The sequence below is a fragment of the Gigantopelta aegis genome, chromosome 10 (genome assembly GCF_016097555.1).
Source record: "Gigantopelta aegis isolate Gae_Host chromosome 10, Gae_host_genome, whole genome shotgun sequence".
NCBI classification, from domain to species: domain Eukaryota; kingdom Metazoa; phylum Mollusca; class Gastropoda; order Neomphalida; family Peltospiridae; genus Gigantopelta; species Gigantopelta aegis.
In genome coordinates this window covers 8,922,078-8,949,170 of record NC_054708.1, presented here as the reverse complement: position 1 = coordinate 8,949,170, position 27,093 = coordinate 8,922,078, and the positions used below count along the sequence as shown (strand labels likewise).

At 38.9% G+C, this 27,093-nt stretch overlaps 1 protein-coding gene across 1 annotated transcript; it reads left to right on the top strand.

The window, feature by feature from the left end:
* The first annotated feature begins 4,560 nt into the window (after positions 1-4,560).
* Positions 4,561-25,114, top strand: LOC121382950. The gene is made up of 5 exons (XM_041512639.1): positions 4,561-4,921; positions 18,182-18,393; positions 19,244-20,243; positions 20,275-20,865; positions 21,629-25,114. The coding sequence occupies exons 1-5, from the start codon at positions 4,693-4,695 to the stop codon at positions 21,889-21,891; spliced, it is 2,295 nt and encodes a 764-aa protein (XP_041368573.1). The 5' UTR covers positions 4,561-4,692; the 3' UTR covers positions 21,892-25,114.
* The last annotated feature ends 1,979 nt before the right edge of the window (positions 25,115-27,093 follow it).

The following is a 27,093-nucleotide window of genomic DNA, read 5'->3' as shown; positions in this document are numbered from 1 at the left end:
TATAGCTGGATTTGCTGTTCCAGTTAACAAACCGAAAGGTCAAGCTGACCCCAAAAACATCCCTGCTGCAGATGTTTCAGTATCAAGTCGGAAACCACCACGGCTGTATTTATACGAGTGTTAGAAAGACGAAACCAGATAGCAGCAACAGGTGACAGACAGACTACAAGAACAAAACCAGTCTACAAAGGCTGCCAACTGCATTCGTATACTTTGGTTTGACCTTGTTTCGGTACACTCAATGACTTGCAGGTACTGAACACCTTCCTGGCTAACTACTGGAAGAGATTCGGTTAGGTTCGACCGGCTATCAGCTTGAAGGCTGGTAGGTACTGAGTTTGCATCCCGGTACTGGCTTCCACTCAGATTGAGTTTTAATCGCTTTGGCGGATTCGGGGGGTGTGGGGGGCGGGGGGGGGGGGGGGGGGGGGGGGGGGGGGGGGGGGGGGGGGGGAGAGGGGCGTCACAGAGGTCCCGTGACTGACCTCCTCTCGTTTGAAGTGCCCTTTTAAAGCACTTTTTTAATATTCATCATCTATAATATACAGAATTAAACTGCTCGGAAAAAACGTTTCTGAGAAACCACACTGGGAAGGGGCACTACATTGTCTACGAGTCTGTTAATTCCCGCGTTTACACGTGCTATGAAGTGGACAGGCAATTATATATTGCACCTAAGAATGTCGGACGTATTTCTTTTAAAGTTTATCTTAAAGCTGAATACAAAAACAATAACAATAACAAACAAACAAACAAAACAAAAACCAGAAGAAGAAGGCGTCCAATGCTTTGATCTTTATTGCTAATCAAGTCCGAGGAAACGTTTACAGTCAATGATTACTGGGAATGGCGGAATAACACTTCTGTGTACGTCACGTCAGTAGAGGTTTGTTGTTGTTTATTGCGGTGAAAAGTTCAGTTTACCTTTGAAAAAGCAAGTCAATCAGTCTACGTGTGCGTCAATTGGCAACGATTCTCCAAACATCTCTTGTGTTTGTAAATGAAGCGACGACGAGCACTACTAAAACTCGGAGACAGGTTCTCTTATCAGACGGAGGAAATTACAAACTCATTAGCTTGATTTGTCTGTGAGGTTTACCAACTCTCGACCCCGATGTGGCCTTCCTGGTACAGACTGACGTCAGAGGCGGATCTCAGACCTTGACACTGGGGCAACGACCACTTTTTTGGGCCAAAGACATTATCACATAATGGTTACACTTTGGAGGGAAGGGGAGGGAGCGTACTATGACTGAATTTGATTGTAATAAGTGTCATGTTTAGCCCAAAGATAATTGTTGATGCAGGGAGTGGTCTATGACCAAAACCTATTACACACACACACACACATATATATATATATATATATATATATATATATATAATAATAATAATAATAATAAAAGTGGGAGGGGGTTACAGTTTATTATCTGTTTGGTATCAAAACTAATTAAAGCAAATCTTCAAATTCGGGCGAAAAAGTTTGTTTTGTTTAACAACAGCACTAGAGCACATTGATTTAGTAATCATCGGCTATTGGATGTCAAACATTTGGTAATTTGGACATATAGTCTTAGAGAGGAAATTCGCTACATTTTTCCATTAGTAGCAAGACATTTTTATATGCACCATCCCACACAGGATAGCACATACCACGGTCTTTGATATACCAGTCGTGGTGCACTGGCTGGAACGCAAAATAGCGCAATGGGCTCACCGACGGGGATCGATCCCAAGGCAAAAAAGAGAGAGATATTCGGGCAAAATAAGCTTGCCTGAAACCTGTTTCACTGTGTATTTCCATCATTTGGCCACAGACCACACTTAATTTCGCTATATGTTTCTATATAGTCTTAGTGACTATAACATTTTTATTAGTATCAGCAGGCCTGTGGATTTTTTTTTTTTTGTATGTACCTTTGCCTGCCTGGGGGACAAATACCCTGAAAAGAACAACCCTGTTGTCCAGCTCTTTCTCCCAGCATATTGGTTTAAACAAACTCACCCTCTAAACCTGGCCGGAGTACACCCATTTTACACAAAAAGCACTACTTTTGCATGGGCCGGAATTACCACAAACAAACACATGTTTACAAACTACATGCTCTCCCCTGTCACTTCAGTCAAATAGTTGCCACTTCATAGCTGTCTGCCATGAAATAATCACAGTCAAACGGCAGACTATTTGCGCGGATAACAATTTCCGGAAGATAACTGTAATCTGAGGCCATTCTACAATATTAACTGTAATCCATGTAATGGTTCTTTCGCAACCCTATATAGCTGTTTGGCATACCCCACCACCCTACAAAAGTGGAAGCCCGTACGCATATAGGCCTAAATGTGGTCAAACCCTCCAATGGTCTGCTGTGAATCGAAGGTCATCTACCTACCAGACGTTTAGTAAAATGTTGCTGGAGTCTGGGTCAGTTTGGGGAAGTAATGCTAGATCATGGTCTAACTGAGTATACATTAAAGGGACATACCCTAGTTTCAACCCGTGGAAAATGCACACTAAGTTTAGTTAATCTACAAACCTGTAACACTTTTGGATAAAGTTAAAATTGAGTGAAATATGAGTCTTTGACTTTGAAATGGTGAAATACCCTCTAAAAGTGTTACTTCTTAGACGCACTTGCGTTTTTAAAAATATGAGAAATGCATTTTGTGATATTAAAAACACCAGAGTGACCAAAAACACTTCGAATGTACGGAAATTGATAATCTAAGCAATAAAATCTAAGTAAAGTATGATTTAAGTTATCAAAAACGGTTATAATATGGAAAATATGCGTTAGTGTTTAAAAACTAGGGTATGTCCCTTTAAAATATAGTGTACTGTATTTCCAGCGTATTGCCCTTGGCATAGGCTTCGGAAGTTGTAAGAAACTGAAGGCGGGGTGATATATTAATTGACCTTTCAACTGGAGGATGCATAATCTTCAGTTAGGAGCAGTGCCCCCCGCCCCTGTCCCCTTAACATGCCACATCCGATGCCTATGTCCAGTTTCTTCTTGTAGCATTTAATCAATCTCCAACAAGCAATCTTACGACACAGAGACACTGTCCGCTCTTTACCTCGGTTAGAGTTGATGCACTATTGGCATAGCTTGAGAGGACTTCCAATATTTGGAAATTATACATATCTCCATCACCCACCCTTTCCCAAACAAGCGCGTATTAAAACTAGAGCCCGACACAATACTGCCACTGCTTTACTTAATAGCAAGGATTATTTTAATAGTTTGGTATACCAGTCTTGATCGCACCTGGGAAACCAAATCCAGAGGGTCTACAAAGTTGCAAGAGTGTCCTGCGACCTTCAGCACCTCGGGCTGTGATAAATGTTTAAAGGCTCACATTAGTCCATGAGCCAGGTAAAATGAACTACAAAAAAAAAAAAAAAAAAAAAAAAAAAAATAATATTATTTAATAATAATATAATTTTTTTTTTTTTTTTTTTTTTTTTTTAAATCGGACTAAAAGTCTCTATGTTTTTCAGTTAGCCCGATGTCTAAACTGTATGAAAATATGTGATAGCCATTTCAGAAGCCCAGCTAAATATGAAAATGGCGGTCATTTTTCAAAATTAAGGCAACTTTGTTTATCTGTTAACATATATCGAAAATTGGCTCCTTCTTCGAACTAGTTTAGATATCAGACTAACTAAAGACAATAGTGACTTTTAATACTTCGATTTGACAGTCAAACCCAAAAATTCCAGGTCTGGCTCATGGTCCATATAGACTGGGTGCTGCACGTACGTGCGGTCCGACTGTCGTGTCTGATGCGTTTATAAAACATATACGATTATTTCATTGCGGCTGGTCACAAGCGTTCTGCAGACGCACGCATCGCACGCATCCAGTTTAGACGCTCTCATTGAAACTAATGTATTTCCATGTATTTATTTATTTTAGCCCGACCGCACGCACGCGTCTATATGCGCCTTAACTGTGTTCCAAGAATCCTGTCCTGGACAGAGAAACCGGCTGAGGTCGGTGGCTGTGCCCAAGATTGGCGTGCGCTCCAACAGCTTGCTCTGAATGTGCACGTTAAACAATCCTTCCTTCCTTCCTTCCTTCCTTCCAAGAAGCTACCCCCTTAAAAACGTGATAGCCTTGTAGCACCTCTAACAAATGGGTTTTTTAAAAGTCCCTGAAATGACATCACTTGTAGGAAAATGTTCGTAATGCTAGGCTTAGACTGTCAACTATCACGGCGAAGTTGGTTAATTCGACGGTTTTGTTGTAATTTCCCCAAGTCCCAACTTATTACGACGGGTGGGTTATACGACGAGAATCGAGTTGTAAAAGCGCTTAGACTAGCAACTAGACAGTCGTAGAAGTCGTGACAGCAAAAAGTTGACCAACTTTGTGCTGACAGTTGGTAGTCTGTCTGAACCTCTAGCATAACAAAAACGAAAAAAAAGAAAAGAGAAGTAAGCATATATCGCCACCTGGTAAAAGAAGGAAAAAGAAAAAAGAAAAACTACATAAGTGATCTCAGTCCAATGAAATCGTGTGTTCGGCGCGCGGGACTATATATACACTATATGTGTACATCGGCGAAGAAGCAGACGACACATGCTGTTTACATTAACCTGGCGTAACTCGCGCGCGAAACTCTGTCACTACGTTAATATTACAAACCACGCGACACCTCGACGACACAAGACCACGCTCTCTAGCTATGAAGTTCCTGTTCACACTGGATTACACAAAAACTGTTTTCTTCATTTTTCTCACTCTGTGCATCGTCGATGGAAGAGGAAGAAGAAGAGCAAAGCGGGGAAATGGGAAGTGTAATGAATATTCGTTTGCCGAGTACAATTTGACCTTTTTTGGAGACTGGTCAAAAGAGAACTTTCCTCGGATGTATCCACGCTACAGACCCAAAGCCCAGTGGTCTCAATTAATAGGTAAACAAAAATTGTTTACTTTTTAAATTATTATTATTATTTATTTTGTTATTTACAATTAGTTTCACATTTTATTTTATAGATTTAAAAAAAAACATTCTTAGGGCCGAGTATGAGGGAAAGAGATATGATTTTACCCTTTTAAACCTAAAATGACTAACTTTTATTGCAAGAATTAACAGTCATCGAAGAAAACCCGCTACATTATTCCTAATGCAGCCAGGGATCTTTTATATGCACTTAATTGTGGATATGTTATGTGCTCATTTTCTTTATTTTGCAATGAAAGATATATATATACATAAGCAAATACTTCCGCACTAGGACAAACACTTTCAAATGGAAGCAACTCTTTACTTCTCTAAAAGTCTCTGTTATAAAATAAAATAACTATGTATTTTTATAAATTCTATCAACTGAGTTCAAAGATAGTTTTGAAAAGTAGATATTGTAAAAATTTAGTATCTGTACTACGTCATATAATGTTATATATACTATAGTTCTCACTTTACTGTATTATACTATTTTTGCATTCATCGTGTTGTTTTAATGCTACATCTGCGCAAAATGTTTATAAAAGTTTACCGAATGTAATAAAAGTTATATTATGTTCTGTTGGGGGGGGGGGGGGGGGCATTTTAATTGTTATTAGATATGTTATTGAATGCACCTCTGTCATCGTACTAATATTTATCTTTATCTATATTTAGGCTTAGGCACCACCTCCAAAATTCTATTTTACGGGCCTGTGTGTTTGACTAGAAAACAATTTTGAAAAAAAACAAAAACAACTAACGATAAAACAATAGAGGGAGAGTGAAAAATCGTTGCTAGAGCTATTTTTCGGCATGTACGATTCACACATATAGGCGAGTGAGCAGGAATGTGTACAGCGGGTGTTGGGGTGGGGGTGGGGGTGGTTCTGTACTGTGGCGAGCGAAGTGTTTAGAGAGGTCGAGTTATACTACCCTGGAAAATATATTGAAAACAAGAAAATTCGCTTGGAGAAGGGGAGTTTAGATCTCCGACACACACACACACACACACGCACGCACGCACATGCGCCTGACATAATTATGTTTTAATTCGAGTCGAGATGAAGAGGTTACGTAGTATTTTACTGGACACATCTATTGGCCTATATCCACGTATCTGATAACCTAGCCACCGTTACACTTATCAGATAGACAGGAATTATGCGACAAATATGCAACAAAGGAGATATCAGTAATAAAGAAATCAGTTATCTATATAGTTTAGTTAATCCAGTTACCTACATGGTCTTGTTAACTAGTTATCTATAATATATACATTGTAGTTTAGTTAAATCTCGCGGACCGCGTTACCTTGGATTGCGTTCTCGACACTGACAATTCAAAAGTAACGGGATGTAACGGGTGTTTATGGCTGTCTTTCAAGCATGCTAGTCTAAGCCAAAAAATTTTTGTTAAGTGGATTATTCCAAAAGAAATCCACTGCCTCAGCACTCTTCTTTTAGCTTTTCATTTCAGTTTGGTTTCATACTTATCTAATTAAGGTTCAAGCACGTCGTCTAGTGCATATAGCTGAGCTACTGTTTGTCCAGGACAGGGCTCAAAGACTACCATAATGCCGATGTCGTTGTAATCCCTTAAAGAGCTAGAAGGATATGATAACATATTAACGTGCCAGAGGCGGATCTAGGGGGGGGGGGGGCAAGGGCCCGCCCCCCCCCAATTTATTTTTGCGATAGTTATCTGATTTATTGATAGAAGTAGTCTGTGAGGCGGCAACGTGTTTCCTCTCTTTCTCTCGACCTAGTGTCGAATTAGCTATATATTAAACACCAAAATTAACCATATATTAACACCAGAATTAACCATATATTAACACCAGACTTAATAATATATTAACACTAGATAGCCGTAGTTTTATTGATTCTCACAGGGGCGAGACGTAGTCTGGTGATAATGCACTCGCTCGATGCACAGTCGGTCTAAGATCGGTGGGCCCATATGGCTATTTCTCGTTCAAGCCAGTGCACCACGCATGGTATATTAAAAGCCGTGGTGTGTACTGTTCTGTCTGTGCATATAAAATAGCCATTGCTTTTATATGGGAACACGTAGCGGGTTTCCTCTTTAAAACTATATTTCAAAATTACCAAATGTTTGACTTCCAGTAGCCGATGATTAATAAATCACTGTGCTCTAGTGATGTCATTGAACAAAACAAACTAATGTTTATTGATCCTACGATTTTAGCACATCAGTACGACGCACTACCATTGGGCCAAATCTCGCTCCCTGCGGGGGCGGTTTTGTCTGGTACCTATTTACCTGTCGAATTGCTCTTTCAAAGCGAATAAATGGTTAGATTGTTATCACTGTTACAGAAATAGATGTGGACCCGTTGTTGCGGCGGATTTCATAGACTAAGTATATTGACTTGTTCCTGTTCAAAGGAAAGAATCCATTCGTATGCATATGGCAAACGAATGATTCATTGGCTGAATACAACACCCGTTACACCACCTGTAAGAATATGTATTGCAGATAATGTAACAATGTATGTCCTTTTAGAGGACGCATAGTACCAATTCACCCGATCCTTGTACTAATCATAGCCTGACATAATTTCTAATAGCATACATACATCATATAACTGCAAGTTCAACCTGCTTAGCAACTGTTTCTAGTCAAAATATACTAGAGAAAAAAAGATACTGAATGCACCCTTTTGAGTTATCAATTCATATTCTCATGAAATTTAGTAGCAGACATTTCGACATATTATACGTGTCTCTTCGATCTTCATATGAGGTTCAGTCTCGAATCCACAATAGAATGCTGGGGTGCGCACCTCCCTCCGAATTACTAAGTGCCCCGGAAAATTTAGTGTTTATTAGTAGAATACAATAAATTGTTGTTTTTTTAAAATGAGGAACATATATCTTGGTCGACTTGGTGTTTCAGAAAGAAATATTTTGCACACCCTCCTTGAATACTGTAGGCGTCGTTTCTGAAACACTGCACACTTTTCCTATAAAATTCAGGCAACCGCACCTGAGGTTTTAGTTCGGTTTGCGGTACAGAACAGGTGTTTGACCTGTAACTGTTTCAAAAACTTTCAAAGGTGTATGTTTCCGCGATATCACATCGGCCAGCGGACCAGTAGATGTCAACAGGTTGGAAGCACCGCAGACCGAACTTCATCTGGTCAACATCGTGGTCACATCGATTGGATAACTTTGTTTGGTTAATGCATTTTATTTAGGGGAATGTCCGAATAACTCTTCCATGACTTAAAAATACACTAAATAATAATTTTATGTGAATATATTTTAGTATGGATTTTAACACCAATGATTTTGGTGGGTTAATTAAGCAGGGTTTTGTCACTCCATTACTGACAAATAATGGAACGTTGAGACAATACTGTGACTTCGCAAGTGTATTTTACTAGTATTTTAACAGCATCTGATGTTGTTGAGATAGGACTGGACTGATGAAGTGACTACCATAATCGGGATTACAAACGTGTTCCGTTGATACTTGCATCTTGTTTAATCTTGGACGGTTCCATGGTGGAATCCTGATGGTGTGGGTCAGCACCACCACTTACCAACTGGTCTGGCTAATAACTTATTAATTGCAGTCTGACAAGCAAATGGTCCCGGTCAAGGCTATTTGATGTTATATCATTCTTTTCGTTGAGTCTCAAGGAGGTAACGTTATGCAAATTGTATGACGTTGTCATGACGTTAAAGTACCTGTCAACCTTAAAACCGGTGATTGGTGTCACTAAGGCTGTGTTACTATTTGAATTGTAAACTGATGTTTCTCTGCAACTTGGTTAGCTCAAGCACATTGATTTACGAGTTACAAACTATACTACTATTAAAAACTATAACGATATATTATTCTTGTGTGGGGTTGTGGGGGTTTTTTTGGGTTTTTTTTTTGGGGGGGGGGGGGGGGGTTTTGGGGGGGTTTGGGGGGGTTTTGTGGGGTTTTTTGTGTTTTTTGTGGGGGTTTTTTTGTGTGTTTTTTTTTTTTTTTTTTTTTTTTTTGGGGGGGGGGGGGGGGGGTTATTACACAGAATTAAAATATGCGCAGAGACGATTCCCTTCAGTGACCAGTTGTCAGTTAAGACTGATTATCTCACACTTAACACAAACAAAATTTAGCGAGTGTTCAAACAAAATGCCGAGGTGTCGTTAGAAATTATCATAGTTTTGAAGGATATTGCAAGCAGTTTTTATTTACAGACCATAAAATAAACATGTTTAATTACATGCATACAAAACAAACGTTCCCGCACTCTTTATGCAGAGGACTTCGATTCGAAGGTAAAGGGGCGGGAAAATGTTTATCTTTTTCGACTTTTGCAAACTATGCCATTTACCCTTAGCAAAGTCATAAATGAAAGAAAGAAAGAAATGTTTTATTTAACGACGCACTCAACACATTTTATTTACGGTTATATGGCGTCAGACATATGGTTAAGGACCACACATATTTTGAGAGGAAACCCGCTGTCGCCACTACATGGGCTACTCTTCCGATTAGCAGCAAGGGATCTTTTATTTGCGCTTCCCACAGGCAGGATAGCACAAACCATGGCCTTTGTTGAACCAGTTATGGATCACTGGTCGGTGCAAGTGGTTTACACCTACCCACTGAGCCTTGCGGAGCACTCACTCAGGGTTTGGAGTCGGTATCTGGATTAAAAATACCATGCCTCGACTGGGATCCGAACCCAGTACCTACCAGCCTGTAGACCGATGGCCTGTCACGACGCCACCGAGGCCGGTAGTCATAAATGAAAGCTATTGTCAATTAAATTAAGTAATTTCATCATACAACGTGGATAGAAATATTGGCATGATGTAAGGTTTATCATACACACCAACATAAAGTGGTGCATTATAAGTTAAAGTTTGTTTTGTTTAACGACACCACTAGAGCACAATGGTTAATTAATCACCTGCTATTGGATGTCAAACATTTGGTAATTCTGACTCGTAGCCATCAGAGGAACTCCGCTACCAGCGAGGGATCTTCCGACAGACAGAAAAGCACATACCATGGTCTTTGACCAATTATGGTGTACTGATTGTAACGAGAAAACCCCCCAATCAATTCAATGGATCCACGTAGATAGTTCGATCCTGCGCCGCAAGCACCTCATTCGAGCGCTTAACCAACTGAGCTAAATCCCGCACCACGTGGATACTAATATTGATTTCGGCATGGTATAAGGTTTCGCATGCACATCAACAGAAAGTGTGTGTGTGTGTGTGTGTGTGCATTATAAGATATATAATGAGTGTGCAATATCCTTGCTTTCTAACAATGCATATTGATAAACATGTATTGCAGGTAAAAAATATACGACTCACATGATTTATATGTAAAGGTCGGTATATAATAAACAAGCGGCCGACCTGTGAATATTAACACAAAATGAGCTTCCGAAGTCACCTGAAGACAATATAAAAACGGATACCGCGTGTGTATGCCAGTACAGCTTGATGCCACGTGTATTTGTGCAGTATCCATCCCGGTTGGAGAACGTGACCTTGTTCAGTGCAAGCTCGGGGCAGTGTCTGTTGGAGAGATCTGTCCTCTGACCACGAGAGGCGGGACGCGATTGGTCTAGGATCGATCCCCGTCTTTGACACCCATTGAGTTATTTGTCATTCCAACCAGTGTAACAAAGGCCGTGGTATGTACTATCCTGTCTGGGATGCTGCATATAAAATATCATTTGCTGCTAAGCGGAAAGAGTAGTCCATTGCATAGCGGCAGCAGGTTTCCTCTCTCATTATATGTGTGGTCCTTAATCATATGTCCCATGCCAAAATAACCGTAATTAAAAAGTGTTGAGCGCGTCGTTAAATAAAACACCCCTTAGTTTAACTCTGCACTATGGAACCACCAACCTTTGTTGTCATGTCTGTGTGTGAGTGAGTGTGTATGTGTATGTGTATGTGTATGTGTATGTGTGTGTGTGTTTATGTTTGATGTGTGTGTGTCTGTGTTCTGTGTGTGTGTGTGTGTTTGTGTTTATGTTTGATGTGTGTGTGTGTGTGTGTGTGAATGTGTGTTCGTGTGTGTTTATGTTTGATGTGTCTGTTTATGTTTGATATCTATGTGTGGGTGTGTATGTTGGTATGTGTGTATGTGTGTATGTGTGCTTGTGTGTGTGTGCGTTGGTGTGTGTGTGTGTGTGTGTTGGTGTGTGTGTATGTGTGTGTGTTGGATTGTGTGTGTGTGTGTGTGTGTTGGTGTATCTGTGTGTGTGTGTGTGTCTGTCTGTGTGTGTGTGTGTGTGGCTCTATTTCCTTAGCTCTGTTCCTTACCGAATACTGAACAATATAAAGTAGGTTTTTTTGTTTAACGACACCACTAGAGCACATTGATATATTAATCATCGGCTATTGAATGTCAAACATATGGTAATTCTGACTCGTAGTCAACAGAGAAAACCCGCTACATTGTTTTAATGCAGCAAGGGATCTTTTATATGCATTTTCCCACAGACAGGAAAGCACATACCACGGCCTTTGACCAGTTGTGGTGCACTGGTTGGAACAAAAAACAAACAATCAGTTGAACGGATCCACTGAGATGGTTCGATTCTGCGACGCAAGCACCTCAAGCGAGACGCTCAACTGAGCTTAAAAGAATATATGCAGTGAGATGTTTGACATTTACTAGCTAGATTTAAAAATAATATGTAATGTTAGAGTTAATCCTATTCGGATAAATCAGTTATCAGTTGAATGCGTAACATGCAGTATAAAGATTATAACATTAGCGTATATGTTATAAGAAATGTATTAAATTACTTAGAAAAATTTTTTATTCCTCATGCCAGATCGCAAGAAAAAGAAAAAACCCAGTTTTGAATCGCTGAAGTGATCTTTGTGATCCAAGACCGTGGCTTATTGTGTTTCAGACCTATCAAGACATCAGTTTGTTCACCCAACAAAATAAATACAAACGTTGCATTTTCCTGTTTTTTAAAACACTCTCTTACCTAACATGTTTTAAATATAAAACATTATAAGTATAAATACATTCCGAATAACATTTGGCTGAATCAGTCAAAATTTCAATTGGCCTTTGAAAGAAATGATAAATTAGTATGTACATAATTATTTAGACAAAAATCGATATTGATATATATGTATTATAAAACATTACGATTTCCAGAAATGCATTGGTTATAGAAACATCCATATTCTAAGCAAGAAAACGAACGTACAATGTGAATTTAATAAAGTGAAACTATTTTATTTGCCGAAAAACTTTTAATATGGACTCTAACTGAGAATAGTCCCAGCAGTCGGTAATAACTATAAGCACAACAATCAAGTAAATGTTAGGTTTCTATATTTGCAAATCACTTTTCACCAGTTGAAAAGGGGCGGTGGACACACATTTTATATAAAAATAGAAACTGTACGCTTTGTAATAGCAATATTGTTGGAGATGAATTTCATTATCTATTTATATGCACAAAATTTAGACAAGAAAGACTTAATTATCTTAACAAATACTATGTGAATAGACGAAATATATACAAATTCCAGCAACTCTTCAGCTCAAAATGTATTAGTGTTCTTAAAAAAATCGTGTACGTTTATATCTATTATTAACAAACAAATCTGTGCTTCTTGACTTATGTGTAATTTTAACTGATTATAATATTTAGCTGCTCATCTGTTTGTATCGTGGTATATATGTTTTTGAAATCATCTTGACAATGTGTATGTTTATTATTATTTATGTTCCTCTGATGCCACCGAATGGGGGCCGTGAGAGTAAATAAAGTTCTGTTCTGGTTCTGTTCTGCTATGTAACTGCAGCAGATTTTGTTGGGTGGTGTGTTACTTCAATTGCTATATAACAAAAGATTTTCATTAAGTATACATGTACGTGTGCTTCGAAACGTTTTTGTTTTTGACTAATGGGACACACCCTGTACAAGTTAAACTCGATTGTTCGGTGGAAGCCTTTGCTCCAGCAGGTTAAAACAATATGAGCCGTTATTGAGAATTAATTTCGTTTACCAGACGGACACACTACACCCAAAATTGAAAGATAAACTGTCGAATTATATTTTTAGATGTGTGCAGGTTTACTGGGTTTCCGTTCAGTACACCTTTTTGTTTATTTAAAACAGACTGGTTGTAAATTAAGGAACCACCACACACGCATTGGTCACGATCACCGGAAATTGCTACATATGGGATATATATTTATTACACGTGCTCATATTTCATAACATATCAGTTGTGTAACCACATTTCCACATGCTGCTGAGAAAGAGAGAAAAAAACAAAAAAAATTAGTGGCAGCAGTTGTCCCGACTCCCCAACCCCATCCATCCCCACCACCACGCCTCCGTTGCGTCCTGATTAAATCTGCTTTCTTACACGTGTACCCCCCCCCCCCCCACCCCACCCCTCCCCTCCTCAACACACAACAAAAAGAATTTCAGTTACGTCCCTGAATATATAAGTTCGTCGTGGGCTAAATTCGATCCTGTATTTCAGTCATAATTTAAATTGAAAATGGTTAAAGTGCTGTGCCAGACCATACACTAAAATTTCAAAATTCCATAATTAAATGCTTTCTTAATTCATTGCAATAATATTTTACACCGATATGTAAATTAATAATTACGAAAATGCCCCATAAAAGTATTAAAACATCACTCCCTTAGAACACTGCCGGAAACGACCGAGTAAAATTCTCGGTAAAAACATTTGCCTGTAAATAGCCGTGACGTCACGAAGGGAACGCGCTTCACTGAAACCTACCACGAGATGACTTCCAGCGCAAGCGAAAGTGGGACCGACAGCGACTGCCAAGCTCATTGATCATGCGATTCTTCTTTCGATGATGAATAGTGTAGTAATGACGACTGGACTAATATTTGTGCAACACAACAAATAATGCCTTATCGGTTTGAACCTGGAACATCTTCCGACGAACCACCGGCCTGACAGATGACGATGAAATGGTCGTGGAGACAGCTTACCACTAATTTACAACTTTTATTCTTGTTTTGTTCTTTAGCTTTTTCGTGCGAATTATTTTGCTACACTGTATATTCTAATACTTGTGATGTAGTAGAAAAGACGATAAATAACTCTTGAATTCTGCGAGTCAAGTGGACCCGATATCGGTAATTTTATGAAATAAACAAAAAAACTTTTTTAGTCCGTCCCATCCCTCTATGAAGATGGGGTTTTTGTAAATAATTTCAGTTTAGTTTGACGTAAAAAAAAAAGAAGTAAAAAGTGTTTTGGAAATAAAAAAACAATACTATTTTTTGTGTGCAGTTGTGAAAAACAGTCTGCTCAGAAATACATAGCACATTCCATAGTATGAAAAAAGGTTTTCTCTGTGGGAAGGTATAGTAAAATTAATTTAATGTATTTTCTTCTTTTTTACCAAAAACCCCTACAGTTTTGTAGAATGGGACGGACTAGGCTATAGATACTTACTTGTCTGTACTTTATTGTTTTAATGTTCTCGAACTGTAAAGAAAATCTCACAAATGAACGAGATGCAAACGACAACAAATCGGATCTCGATGATTGCACGAACCGTGCATGAGAAAAATCAAACTGACCGGAGTTGAAAGCATAACGCAATTTGGGACATTGACCATATGCACCCCAAGGTCGTTTCGGTGTGGATGGCGTCGGCTTGTTGTCATTTGTTTTGTGTCGCAGAAAAATTGTTGGTACGCATCTTTTTTTTAAATCCATAACACATGGTATTCCCATATCTCGCTTAAGCCGACAAGCCAGTTCGGATGAATCGAGACTAAAGTGTCTGCTGTTGCAACGGTCTCCGGCATTTTCTTCCTGTCCAGTATTTCCACGTTGTTTTAATCAAGTTCACACACAGCTTTCTCACAGCAACATTACTAGGAAATGCGTGAAGACTAAATTTATCGGCTTTTGTATTGCTACAGCCGCCACCAACACGCCGTTTAACCATAATAAACACAAAAGAAGCAATGAACAATGGCGCTGACTATCGAAAGGAGTTCCCTTCATGACGTCACGGAGCAAATCTTACGGAAATTCCCGAAACGAATTCAGCTGGTTCTGTTTTTCAGGGGAATATTTTTAAATGGAAAATATACCGGTATATAATTTTTTTACATTTTTTTTTATAATTTTCTAATCATATTAAATAATATCTTGATTGATATAGCTCAATACATCATACATCTGGAACAGCACTTTAATGGTTTCTGTGGTGGTATAGATCTGCCATTATGTTTTGATACCGTTATTTCATATTGACACTGTCTGTGGGAAATGCATATAAAAGTTCCCTTGCTGCTACTGGAAAAATGTAGCGGGTTTCCTTTGAAGACTGTGTCAGAATTACCAAATGTTTGACATCCAGTAGCGCATGATTAATATATAAATTTGTTCTAGTGGTGTCGTTAAAAAAAATACCTTTAACTTTCACACTGTCACTCTTTGTAAGGACCTGTATGGTATGTCTTAGGATGACCCCCCGATCTCCAAAATACAACTATTTCATGACAATGAAACATGACAATGAATATAAATATTCTTTTTTGTTACGGCAGAATTGCTATATATTTTTTAAACTATGCAGAATGTTTATTATTTTTCGTTGGACTAATCACATTATGCTTAGTATTAATTTAGTGGTTAAGAAAATTGAAGGATAGTCCATCCGGAAGGTTGTCCTGCGAAGCTAGCAAGTCAGTTTAGCCGTTTAACCCGATTCAAAGTGCTTATTTTTATGACACAAGTAGGCCTAAACGTTTTATATTTAAAACGTTAATTTGGATTTATTTTCAAAATATATGCAGATTTGGAATAGCTCACCCATTTTAGTTTTTTTTCCCCCCGATAAACGCACAATTCTGCAGTACTCATTCGCAATTTATATGCAGGATAGAACAAATGTAAATGTGCTTTTTGTCAAATTGACTTCTAGTGGTGATTTGTTTAATTGTAATTTGTACTACCAGGGGTGGGGTCAAGAGGGGGAGTAATCCCTTGTAGTTTAGAAGTGTCCCTTTTGTCTAGCTGGAGAATCCCCCTTTGACTGCCCGCTCTTATTATACTAGTCCAGATACGACCCTGTTTACAAAATAGCTAGACCGTAAGTTGTATTAACGCAGCTGACGTTTTCGTTCACAGTAATCTTCTTCCAGCTAGTGCTCCACAATAATATATGGTGTAACAAAGGCTGTGGTATGTACTATCTTGTCTGTGGGATGGTGCATATAAAAGATCACGTTCTGCTAATCAAAAATAGTAGCTCATAGTATGGCGGAAGTGTGTTTCCTGGCATTATTTGTGTGGTCCTTAACCACATGTCCGATGACATATAACCGTAATTAAAATGTGTTACGCGCGTCGTTAAATAAAACATTTCTTATTCTTGTTCGTTGACAGTACTAGCACACTCGCTAGTTAAAGTTGTATTTCTGTAGGTATTTGTTACAATAGTAAACACAAATTGAAACGACGGTGAGCTTTAACATGACAAGCAAAACTCTTAGTATTCTAATCGTTATTTGAACATAGTTCATGCGGTCGAAACGTGCCAAAAGTAGACTTATTCATACCAGGCGAAAAAAAGATAAGAGTGCAAAAGCAAACAGGCCACCCAGCAAACAAAATGTGATGAATGTGTATTATTGATCTGTCTGTAACCGGTGAAAGACCCTCAAGGTTCACAGCCTGTCATCTCCCTCATTATCACGGGGTTTCTGCTCGATTATTGCCCCTTGAATATGACGAGACCTACGTCCACGCCACTTTATGTAACAAGACGACAAGACGTAGGAGATCTTAAGACGTCCGTGTTCAAACTGAGTCTGGATGCGAAGCGCGGAAGATCAAACACGAGAAATGCACACTCACGAAAACAGATGTTTACACTTGTAGTCGGCAGCCAGATACGGCAAAGGTCTTGCTCGGAAACACGTAAAATGTCAGTTTCCGGAGCGATTTAGACGATAAATTGCTTTCACGTTGGGCTTAAAAAGAAGTAACTTATTCCACAAAATGAATAACAAATGTTTCCTTTGGTGAGAGGCACCTGTGCTTTGTATGTACCCATCCATCTAGGACCATGGAAATGGTTTTCATAGTGTTTCTACAACTTACTAACACAGTATATGCAACTTCGTAAAGGTGCATGCTTTATAGACCTAGTTTTTACTTTTTATAATTACATTTATTAAATGTGTTATAAACTAGCATAGCATTTCAACTATTTGAAGTATATTTTTTGTATTGTAAGGACCATCTTGCAATGTCACGTTTTTGTATTAATAGAATATTCAAAAGGCAACCAGTGTAGGGTGTCTGCAATTCTTTTTTATTTATTAAATTTTGTCCCATTATGCTAGGTTCAAACTGCGAATTGTCACGACACTCTCAGTTGGTCATCTCGTCGATTTCACGACTTTACGACTGTCCAGTTGCTAGTCTGAGCACAATTACAACTTACGTCGGGAGTTGGAAAACTTACAACGCAACCATCATGTTGGCCAACTCCGTCGTAACAGTTGATAGACTGAGATTAGCATAAGCAGACTGGTTCCATGCCTAAATACTATAGGTAGAAAAACAGCACAACATCATAGCATTGACAAGGATGACGATGGTATTACTTATTTTCTTGGTTTTACAGACTAATGTTCAAGTACGCTGTTCTTGGCGCGAGCACGCACACACGCGCGCACCACAGATGCCTAAACTGTTTATTTTACACGTTAATGGACTAGTATGAGTAAAAATCCACTGCCGTGACACAAGTTAATCTTATTTACTGGCAACATGTGGCTGTTTAACTGCACTCGCCCTCAGACAGGTTACAGCTTTTGATATATCAGTCGTGGAGTACCGGTAGTCTTTACAGCACTCTTGTTCCAATATGGCAATTCATCAAGTACTGAGTGAGATCAAGGGGAATTGGTGTTCAGCGTGAGATAGACGTAATAACTGGAACGTCTAATAAAGAAAACAAAACAGAGAGAGAGAGAGAGAGAGACAGACAGACAGACAGACACAGATACACACACAGACAGACAGGCAAATAGACAAGTAGGTGGGTCATATTATGGAACAATCGCAAATACTTTACTAAACAATCATCATTTTATGATGTTTACAATTTAGATCTTAATTTGTCGTCAAATCCACAAACCAATCACTTGTGTTATCTTGATATCTACTACATCTACTTCCAGGTCGGACACATGGACGGACGTACCACATGTGGTCCGAGGGTCAGTACGCGTCTCCCGCTCTCCAGAAGTTCGTCGAAGAAAGGAATACAATGCTGTTCGACAGAGAGGCTCAAGGCTACAACGACACTCGGGATCTGTTTACGGCAGCACCGATCAGAGGCGGAGTTGGACGGTCCTCTCTCAGGATATTCGCTGACGGACAACATTCCAAGGTAGTCATTGTTCGCGCGCGCGCGCTCGCACGTACACACATACACAAATTCATTATATGTTATATTATATGAAATAACGTGTAATGTTTGGAATCTAGACTCGAGACACTAATGTAATGCCATACAAATTGTTTGTGTGTGACGTTATTAGAGATTGAGTTTGGACTCTAAAAGTTTTATAAGCACGGGCCCAGTTCACCTTTACGTCTTCACATATAATCGTACAGTTTTAAATATATATTATAGTTTAGGACTTGCTTAATCTATGCAACGCCATGTCTTTTGGGGGAATTACAACTACTAAGTTATGATAAAGCACATACTGCTTAAAAACTGAGGTCGAATCATTGTACAGGTACATATGTTTCAAAAGGGATCAAAGAAGTCAAAATATTGAGCAATTTTTCAACTACATTCATTGACGATGTTTTTACCAATGTATTTTGTTTGTTTTTTGTGGGTTAGTTTTTTGTTTTGTTTTGTTTTTGTTTGTTTGTTTGTTTGTTTTGTTTGTTTTGTTTGGGGGGGTTTTTTTTTGGGGGGAGGGGGGGGGGGGGGGTAGATGGGGTTTTGTTGTTGTTGTTTTTGGAGGGGGGAATTCTTATCCTCATATCAATAAACATGTAAATATTGGGGAGCCCTGATTAACTGCCTTATACCATGTCAAATAAATCAAATATGTATTATAAAATCATAGCACTGACATGGAGAAATTAATTTATGTCAAACAGAAAATAAAATAAAGAAAGAAACACATAACGAGAGAGAAAACGAAAACGAGAAAAGAGATAGCTTACTGAGATTTTAATGGGACAGAAGTAAAGTAAACAATATTTATGTGTTTTTTCAGCTTTCATTCGTTGTCAAGGTGATTCCGAGTCCTGATTGGTTCGTTGGCGTAGACAGCCTTGACCTCTGTAAGAACGGACACTGGCGACGAAAGATCTACGCCCACCTTCGACCAATGGATGCTGGGACAGACAGAGGTTTTACGTACACTTCGCCAAACTGGCCAGCATTTCCACAAGAGAAAATATTTCAGATCACTCCTAACTTCCCAAATCACCCAGCCAGTTCCTTTTACGACGAGAGTCAAGCACGAGTCCCCAGAATGGCGCATGCTATCGTTGAAAAGGTGGTAGAATACCGCAAGAAAGGAAGCCCACGCATGCCGCTCGACTCGGGTCCCAGTGCTATTGTTTACGAACAAGAACACGAACGTCAGGAGCGATTTCGGCTGGTGATGAGACCGACGGACGCCGTGACAGCTAGTCCAGAAAAACCCAGCCTCGCAGATTCGGATTATTTGACGAGACTTAACGCCGAACTGCAGCGCAAACTGCAAAAGCCAGCAATCTCACGACAACGCACGCTTTTTGACCTGGAGTTACTTAAAGGGCCAAAGCCAACATCTACTCTAAGGAGACAACTTGTCATTAGAAACACATTGCTGGATTCACCAGCAAGTGAAACTATACGTCCGACAATGCAGTCTAGAGATTCAGTTCTTGAAAAACACGTTGAGAGATCTAAAACTATCAGGCAACAACTAGCATATGCAAACCCCCCACATGTAGCGGATCAAAAACCAACACCAGTACTCGCTGAAAGAAATTCAGAATCACCAGAAGAACAAACAGAAATATCAGAACATTCTGAGAAGACAGATAAATATATGGACACTGACTATCAGGACATGCGAATAATAACACCGAAACTGGTGCTTCAAAAGCATCTAGTAATGTCAGCAAGAAGAGGAACTGTGAAAGACGACGATCTGTACGACATATCGCAAACAGAGGGCCATTCCCACGCAGCTTTACAGACCGTGCCTGATCCAACAGAAAACAGCAGAAAACAGCAATCCAACAGACACTGATACCAACACAACAGACACTGACTACAGTCAAACAGACTCTGATGTTACAAGATCTCATCCATCCGAGATTGCACCGACACGTTCTAGTACTGAGGTAGATACAGAACGGCGACCAATTTACGGCGAAGCTTATCGGACTGACTATATGAGAGACTTTTCCGCAAGAGAAAACGCCGGCTCCATATTTGGGATCTTAAGTGACACACCAACGAAAAGCAATGTTAGAGACACGGACACTACATACAGAGAGACAACAGACACAGAAGTAAGAGAAACGGAAGCACGAGACAAGGAGACAACAAACACGAGGACGACAGATTCAGATACAACAGACACGGGTACGACAGACATCCAAGAAGCTGAACCGACAGAGGATGTCCAGACTGAGACTCAGATATACATTGAAGAAGCTGCTCGTCACCGAGAGGAAAGAGTCGTTCCTGTGAAAACCACTAACAAAGAGGTCGTCCAGAACGAGACAGAAAGTCATCACCAATACCATGACAACCATGATGACCATGAGGCTGGCAGCACAGTAAAAAGCGAACCGCCATCATACCATGGGACAAGATTCCAAAACACGGGATATGAAGGTATATTACTGAACTTGTAATTCATTTCTTCCTATTTTTATTAATAGCAACAACTATACTATAGTTTTGTGAATTTCTCTTCTTTGGTATTTTAGAAATGAGATTCTATGATTACCTTCATTTTAGTGTTCACCTGAAGAAAATCCACTTTGAATACATTTCTTTATTTGGTTATTCTCAAAACATTAACAGTAAATAGTGGTAACATAAGTCACTGAGCCTAATTTCCAAGATACGAATCTATCTGGTTAATATACAATACATTTTGAGGTCTTACAAACACCAGAAACACTTTGGAATTTGTTTTTAAGGTAACTTCCTAGTATACAAGACGTTATGTAATGTGTACTAATTTAACAGTACAAAATCTGTAATAGCTGACATTACTTTCCACCGTCTAATAGCCAGGGTCGGTACCTTTAAGATGAAATTAGGTGTTCTTGGGTTGTTGATGCTGTTGCTGTTGTTGTTTTTGTTCTTGATTGTGGTGGTGGTGGTTGGTACCTTTTAAGATGAAATTATTATTCGGTTGTTGTTGGTGTTGTTTTTGTTCTTGCTGCTGTTGGTGGTGTTGATGTTGATTTTGTTGTTGTTGTTGATGTTGCTGCTGGTGTTGTCGCTTTTGTTGTTGGTGCTGTTGTTTTTGCTGTTGATGGTGGTAGGTATCTTTAAGATGGAATTAAATGATGTTCTTGGGTTGTTGTTGTGGTCGTTGTCGTCGTCCTCGTTGAAACATATAACGGTCGTCATCATTTTCTTTCAGACAACGTAGGCGACCTTGACTGCATCGTCGGCGAGTGGTCGGACTGGAGTTCGTGCAGCAAGACGTGTGGGTTTGGCGTCAAGCGGCGCTCCAGAACGGTGACGCAATACGAACAGAACCGCGGACTTCCGTGTCCGCGGCTCGACCAGGAGGCGCTGTGTGGGAGCATGCGCAACTGCAAGTGGAACTACTTCAGCAACATCTTCTCTACAAACCCCAAACGAAGACGACGTCGACGACGATGGCACACTCGACATGGCTGAATATCTGTTCTGTTCCAAAACTGATTCGCTGTGCCAAAATATGACGTCATGCCATTGAAATGTCACGTGATCCATCTTCGTTGGAAACATTGGTGGTTCGATATTACGTAGTGGAACTGAATTGTTCTCACTAACGTAATGGGTATTGACAATCTGTCGCCAACATCTTTAAGCCAAAATATATGTTGCAAAAATTAATATGTACTCGAGTAGGCGGTGTTCATTTTAATAAGATACTGATAAGTGAAATAGCTGTTATATACACCAAGGAAACAAGGTTTATGAGATGATGATCAGTTATCAGAATATCCAGGAACTATTGTTTATAGACGAATCATTTATCATCAGTGAAAACTCTACAATATGTAGTAAGACTATTTAAAACCATGTGTTCTTCTCGGTTTATTACGTATAATGTATTAATATTACACAAGTCGGCGAGTATGTCAAATTACTCATATTGTGTTATAGTTTTTTTGTGTATGTTAAGAAGCTGCACATTGACAAGGGAGAGAAAAAAAATGTTTTTGTGCTGCATAAAGCCTTGGTTTCCATGTATATATATGTAGGAACGTGTGTGCATAGATAGCAGATGAATATATAATCCTCGCAACATAATACTTGTAAACCATCACTTAGGATGTGAATATCCAGTGAAGGTCATATTCGCCTCAAGTTAGTTTATACATGTTTACATATTAACAATTTCCATACCTTTTTGTTATGCGTACAGTTAAGCACGAGTTAACTCCTGCGCATGAATATGCGTTGGCACTACGTACTACTTCTAATTCGGCCATTTTGAAAATGCGTGTACCTCTTTTGTATCACTATGCTTATTATAACTGTACTTTTTATCTTTAATTCTACGAAATTGTTTTATTTCAGGATGACATAACAGTAAATGCATTTTGTAATATAAAAAAATACCTTTCCTCTTAGATTTATTGATGATAGCATTCCAGGGCAACATGGCCAGATACACGAACAATAGTGTCATGACGGCACGGATCCAATGTTCTGATTGATTCCGAGCCGTACTAAGCGGTGGTACAAGAGGGACAACTCATCCACACACACACACACCCCACCCCACCCCACCCCCCCGAAAAAAAGGAAAACCGAAGTAGTGCCCTTTTCAGATTTTAAAAAAAAGAGTGACGTGTTGGTATACCTGGATAAAATCCGCTATTATATATCGTACCTCGGTTCTGTTTGTACTGTCACTGTCTTTGTGTATATAGAAGAAAATATGCATCATGGATTGCTGTTACGGTTACTGTTTATATATGTTTGTTTGTTTGTTTGTTTTGGGGTTGTTTTTTTTATTGAAGCGCTTTAAATTTTCATGAAAATAAAATACATATAATATGTGTGGACTTTGAACTTTTATAGCTTTTATCCAGTTATTATATTATTTCTGTGTGTAAAGTATTCAGAACTTTTAACACTGATAAATCAAAATAAGGACATGCGATAATACATCATATTTTGATCTTTTACCAATGTAATATTTAGGTTTCCCTTCACTTTCAAACGTGTCATGTAATATGACAGGTAATTTTTGTTTTGTTTTGTTGTATGATTATTAAAATATTTAATAACTGTTAATATGTACTTTGTTCTATTAACTATTGGATTGCAAATATATTCATATTTTTATTATAGAGATTATGTTTTAAACACAGTGAAACAACAACAAAAATCCCTCAAAAATAATTCAATAAATTGGATGATTTTAATTTTCTTGTAGCCAAGATTAGTTTGCTCCGAATGTTCACCAGTTTTTGAAAACATTATGCACTATGATAATATTATTAATTTGATATACATGTAGAATTAGTTTTAGATGTAGTTTAGCACAAAACTAGAATAAAAGTGAAAGGGCATATCTCGTTTACTGATAAAAATGTCAAAGGTTTTGATCTGTGCTCTGTGTTTATCCTGTTTGGTTTATATAATGTGGTTAAACTTTGTTGAAATGTTTGTACGTAATATTACTTTGAAGTTCTGCATACTCGTCCTTGATTCGTGATTGCCGAAATGTTGTGGGGCTTATAGAGGTTGATGACGGGAAATCCACCTTCCTATTCAGGTGGAAAAACATAATCATCGGGCTACTGGTTTTGCATTTGTCACTAGCCCTGTGTTAAACAGCACTAGCCCCGGGCGTCGGGCTAGCGGATTTGTCGAACTCTGTCAAAATATTCAGGACATGATCTTATGTTCTGATCCCCCCCCCCCCAGATTTTCAGTTCTCAGAGAAGCCTATAAACTTGTTCTGATTTTGTTTTTTTCAAATGGATATTCGTCCTATCAGTTCCCTTCAGTACTTAGGACCCCGCCCCCTTCCCCAAACAAACACGTACACGAAACACACTGGTACGATGTAGTGTGAAAATATGCTTGTAAAAATGCTTTGTAAACCTGATCACACCTAGGAGCGAAAACGTAAACACCACGTGAACTTTTATAGCAAGATTCCGTACATTTTCCATAGTTGTACATAGTTTGGGAACTGTGTACGTTCAACTACATGTATAAAAGCATTTCTTGTAAACTATAGACATACTGTTGATTATGATATGTTGGAAGATTAAAGACATTGGCTAAACAATCGTAATTACGAAATTACAAGATTAATTAATGTAATTATCACAGACACGGTGTAGTGGTTAAGCTATGTTACTTAAAGGTAGTGGGTTCGCAACACTGTGTAGTGGTTAAGCTATGTTACTTAAAGCTGGTGGGTAGTGGGTTCGCAACTCAGACACGGTGTAGTGGTTAAGCTATGTTACTTAAAGCTGCTGGGTAGTGGGCTCGCAACTCAGTAATGGCTCCCACTCAGCTGGTTGTGGATGTTTAGGACCACTACGTCCACTGTCATTCACACACAACTAAACATTAACCTAATATTCCAGACAGGTAGCCCAGATAGCTGAGGTGTATGCCAAGGACAGCGTGCTTGAATGTGATTGAATATGAATACGAGAATCAAGTTGAAATGAAATGAAATATAAGAGTTCACCATGTACCAAAGCCTTTTAATAATTTAACACGAGGACAGTTCTCTATGTGATGATATCTCCGCCACTGACTTTGTTTTGTAAGTAATACTATTTCTAGTATGTAGACCACTTTCACAGTTTCTTATTTTTGTACCACTGTTTGTAATATTTTCATACTGTTTGTACATTTTCTTAAAATAAAACTGATTGATATTTGACTGTCTTGTTAAACTTACTTGGATTAATCACGCTTTCTTATACTTCAAGCGGACTCAACTTCCAATACGTTTACATGCTTTCGCAGAGGGAGGGATGTAGCTCAGTGGTAAAGCGCTTGTCTGATGCGCGGTCGGTTTAGGATCGATCCCCGTCGATGGGCCCATTGAGCTATTTGTCGTTCCAGCCAGTGCACCACGACTGATATATCAAAGGCCATGGTATGTGCTATTCTGTCTGTAGGATGTGCATATAAAAGATCCCTTGCTACTAATAGAAACATGTAGCAGGTTTACTCTATGTCGGAATTACCAAATGTTTGACATCCCATAGACCATGATTAATAAATCAATGTGCTCTACTTCTAAGCAAAACAAACTTTACATGCTTCCGCTACCTGTAATAAACATGATTATGACTTAAACTAATAAAACAATATGTGTATTAACATTGCCATGTAAAATGTTGTAATGGGCCCTACTACTGTGTTCATTAATTATTATGATTAACACGTTAATGGTAAACAGTTGATTTTGACACTTTAGCTGAGAGTAAATTTATTTTACTTAAACCGACGATATTCCGATGAACTTATTACTCTATACATGTTGGTACTGAATTCACTGTACTTCGCTCAACAGCATATTCGCTGAAGAGCAGAATCGAAACAACTTCAAACGACCTACTTGCCCACCTGCGGTGTACAACTGTGTACGTCAAATCTGTATGTGTAAATCGCTGGCACAAGCTGCTGTATATTATGTAATCAGTTTTGTATGTGATGTTTATATATGTTCTATGGATCTCTGATCTGAAATAAAAATCTATTATTATTATTATTATTATTATTTCCTGCTTTTCTGCTGCAGTAAATAAATCTGACTTGTTCCTTTTGTTAGCCGGGTGGCTTACAATATATATCGGTTGAGGAAATCGTAAATGCTGTCCTGCACACGCAACTGGTCCAACTTCTATTTTGAGCGAAGTGAAAATCAACATAAAATGCCCCTCTGATTTATCTTCCAACGCACCACAAATATTTAACTCCATACCAATTACCCGTTAATGAAAGTCACTATCCCGAGCTTGAAGTTGAGGCGTTGTTACTCACAATGTGAAAATGTTTAATTTGTACAAGGATTTACGGAAAATGTACGTCAGGTATATTTAGTAAAGGTCAGACTATTTTAGTTCTGATACCACCAACGTGTGAGTAACATAAACTAAGGGCTGGATGTAAACGAAACTATGTCAACTCTTGGTACGACCAAATGTCATTTCTCTCGCTTGCTACACCATTATGAATGTTGGCCATGGTAATCGCAACATATAGTTCGCTATTGTCGTGCTGTTGAAGCAAACCACAAGAAAGAAATATTTCATTATCCACATCTCAGCACATTATAAACTACACGGCCCAAATTTACAAAGCCTGTTTTAGTGTTACATGCGTGTCACCACAAGCTATATAAATTAATAATGCTTAAACATTTGTTTTTAAGAAAATCAGGCTTCGTAAATATGGTCCTGTTTGGTGTCTAACGTGGGTGCTATTGAAGAGAGAGAGAGAGAGAGAGAGAGAGAGAGAGAGAGAGAGAGAGAGAGAGTAAACACGAAACACAAAGGTTTTATTGGGGGAGGGGGCATGGACCACGTGGATCCCCACGGTATGCCACTGGACAGTTTCCTCACTAAAGCTATATGTAAAAATTATCAAATGCTTGACATCCACTATCTTGATGATTAATAAACCAATGTGCTCTAATCACTGTGGTGTCGTTAAACAAAACAAACTTCATTTCTCTCTTTGCCATTAGTAGCAGGCGTGGTGCACTGGCTGTAACGAGAAATAACCCAGTGGGCCCATCGACGGAGATCGATCCCAGACCGACCGCGCACACCTTGGCGAGCGCTTTACCACTGGGCTACATCCCGCCCTAGAAGATACAAAGACAGAGGCAAAGACATAGAGAGAGAC

What these genes read in the sequence shown, in the direction of transcription:
- LOC121382950 (XM_041512639.1), top strand. Translation starts at nt 4,693, where the DNA reads ATGAAGTTCCTGTTCACACTGGATTACACAAAAACTGTTTTCTTCATT. An exon ending in CCAGTGGTCTCAATTAATAG is followed by an intron (nt 4,922 to 18,181) that starts GTAAACAAAAAT and finishes ATCTACTTCCAG; the next exon opens with GTCGGACACATGGACGGACG. An exon ending in CTGACGGACAACATTCCAAG is followed by an intron (nt 18,394 to 19,243) that starts GTAGTCATTGTT and finishes GTGTTTTTTCAG; the next exon opens with CTTTCATTCGTTGTCAAGGT.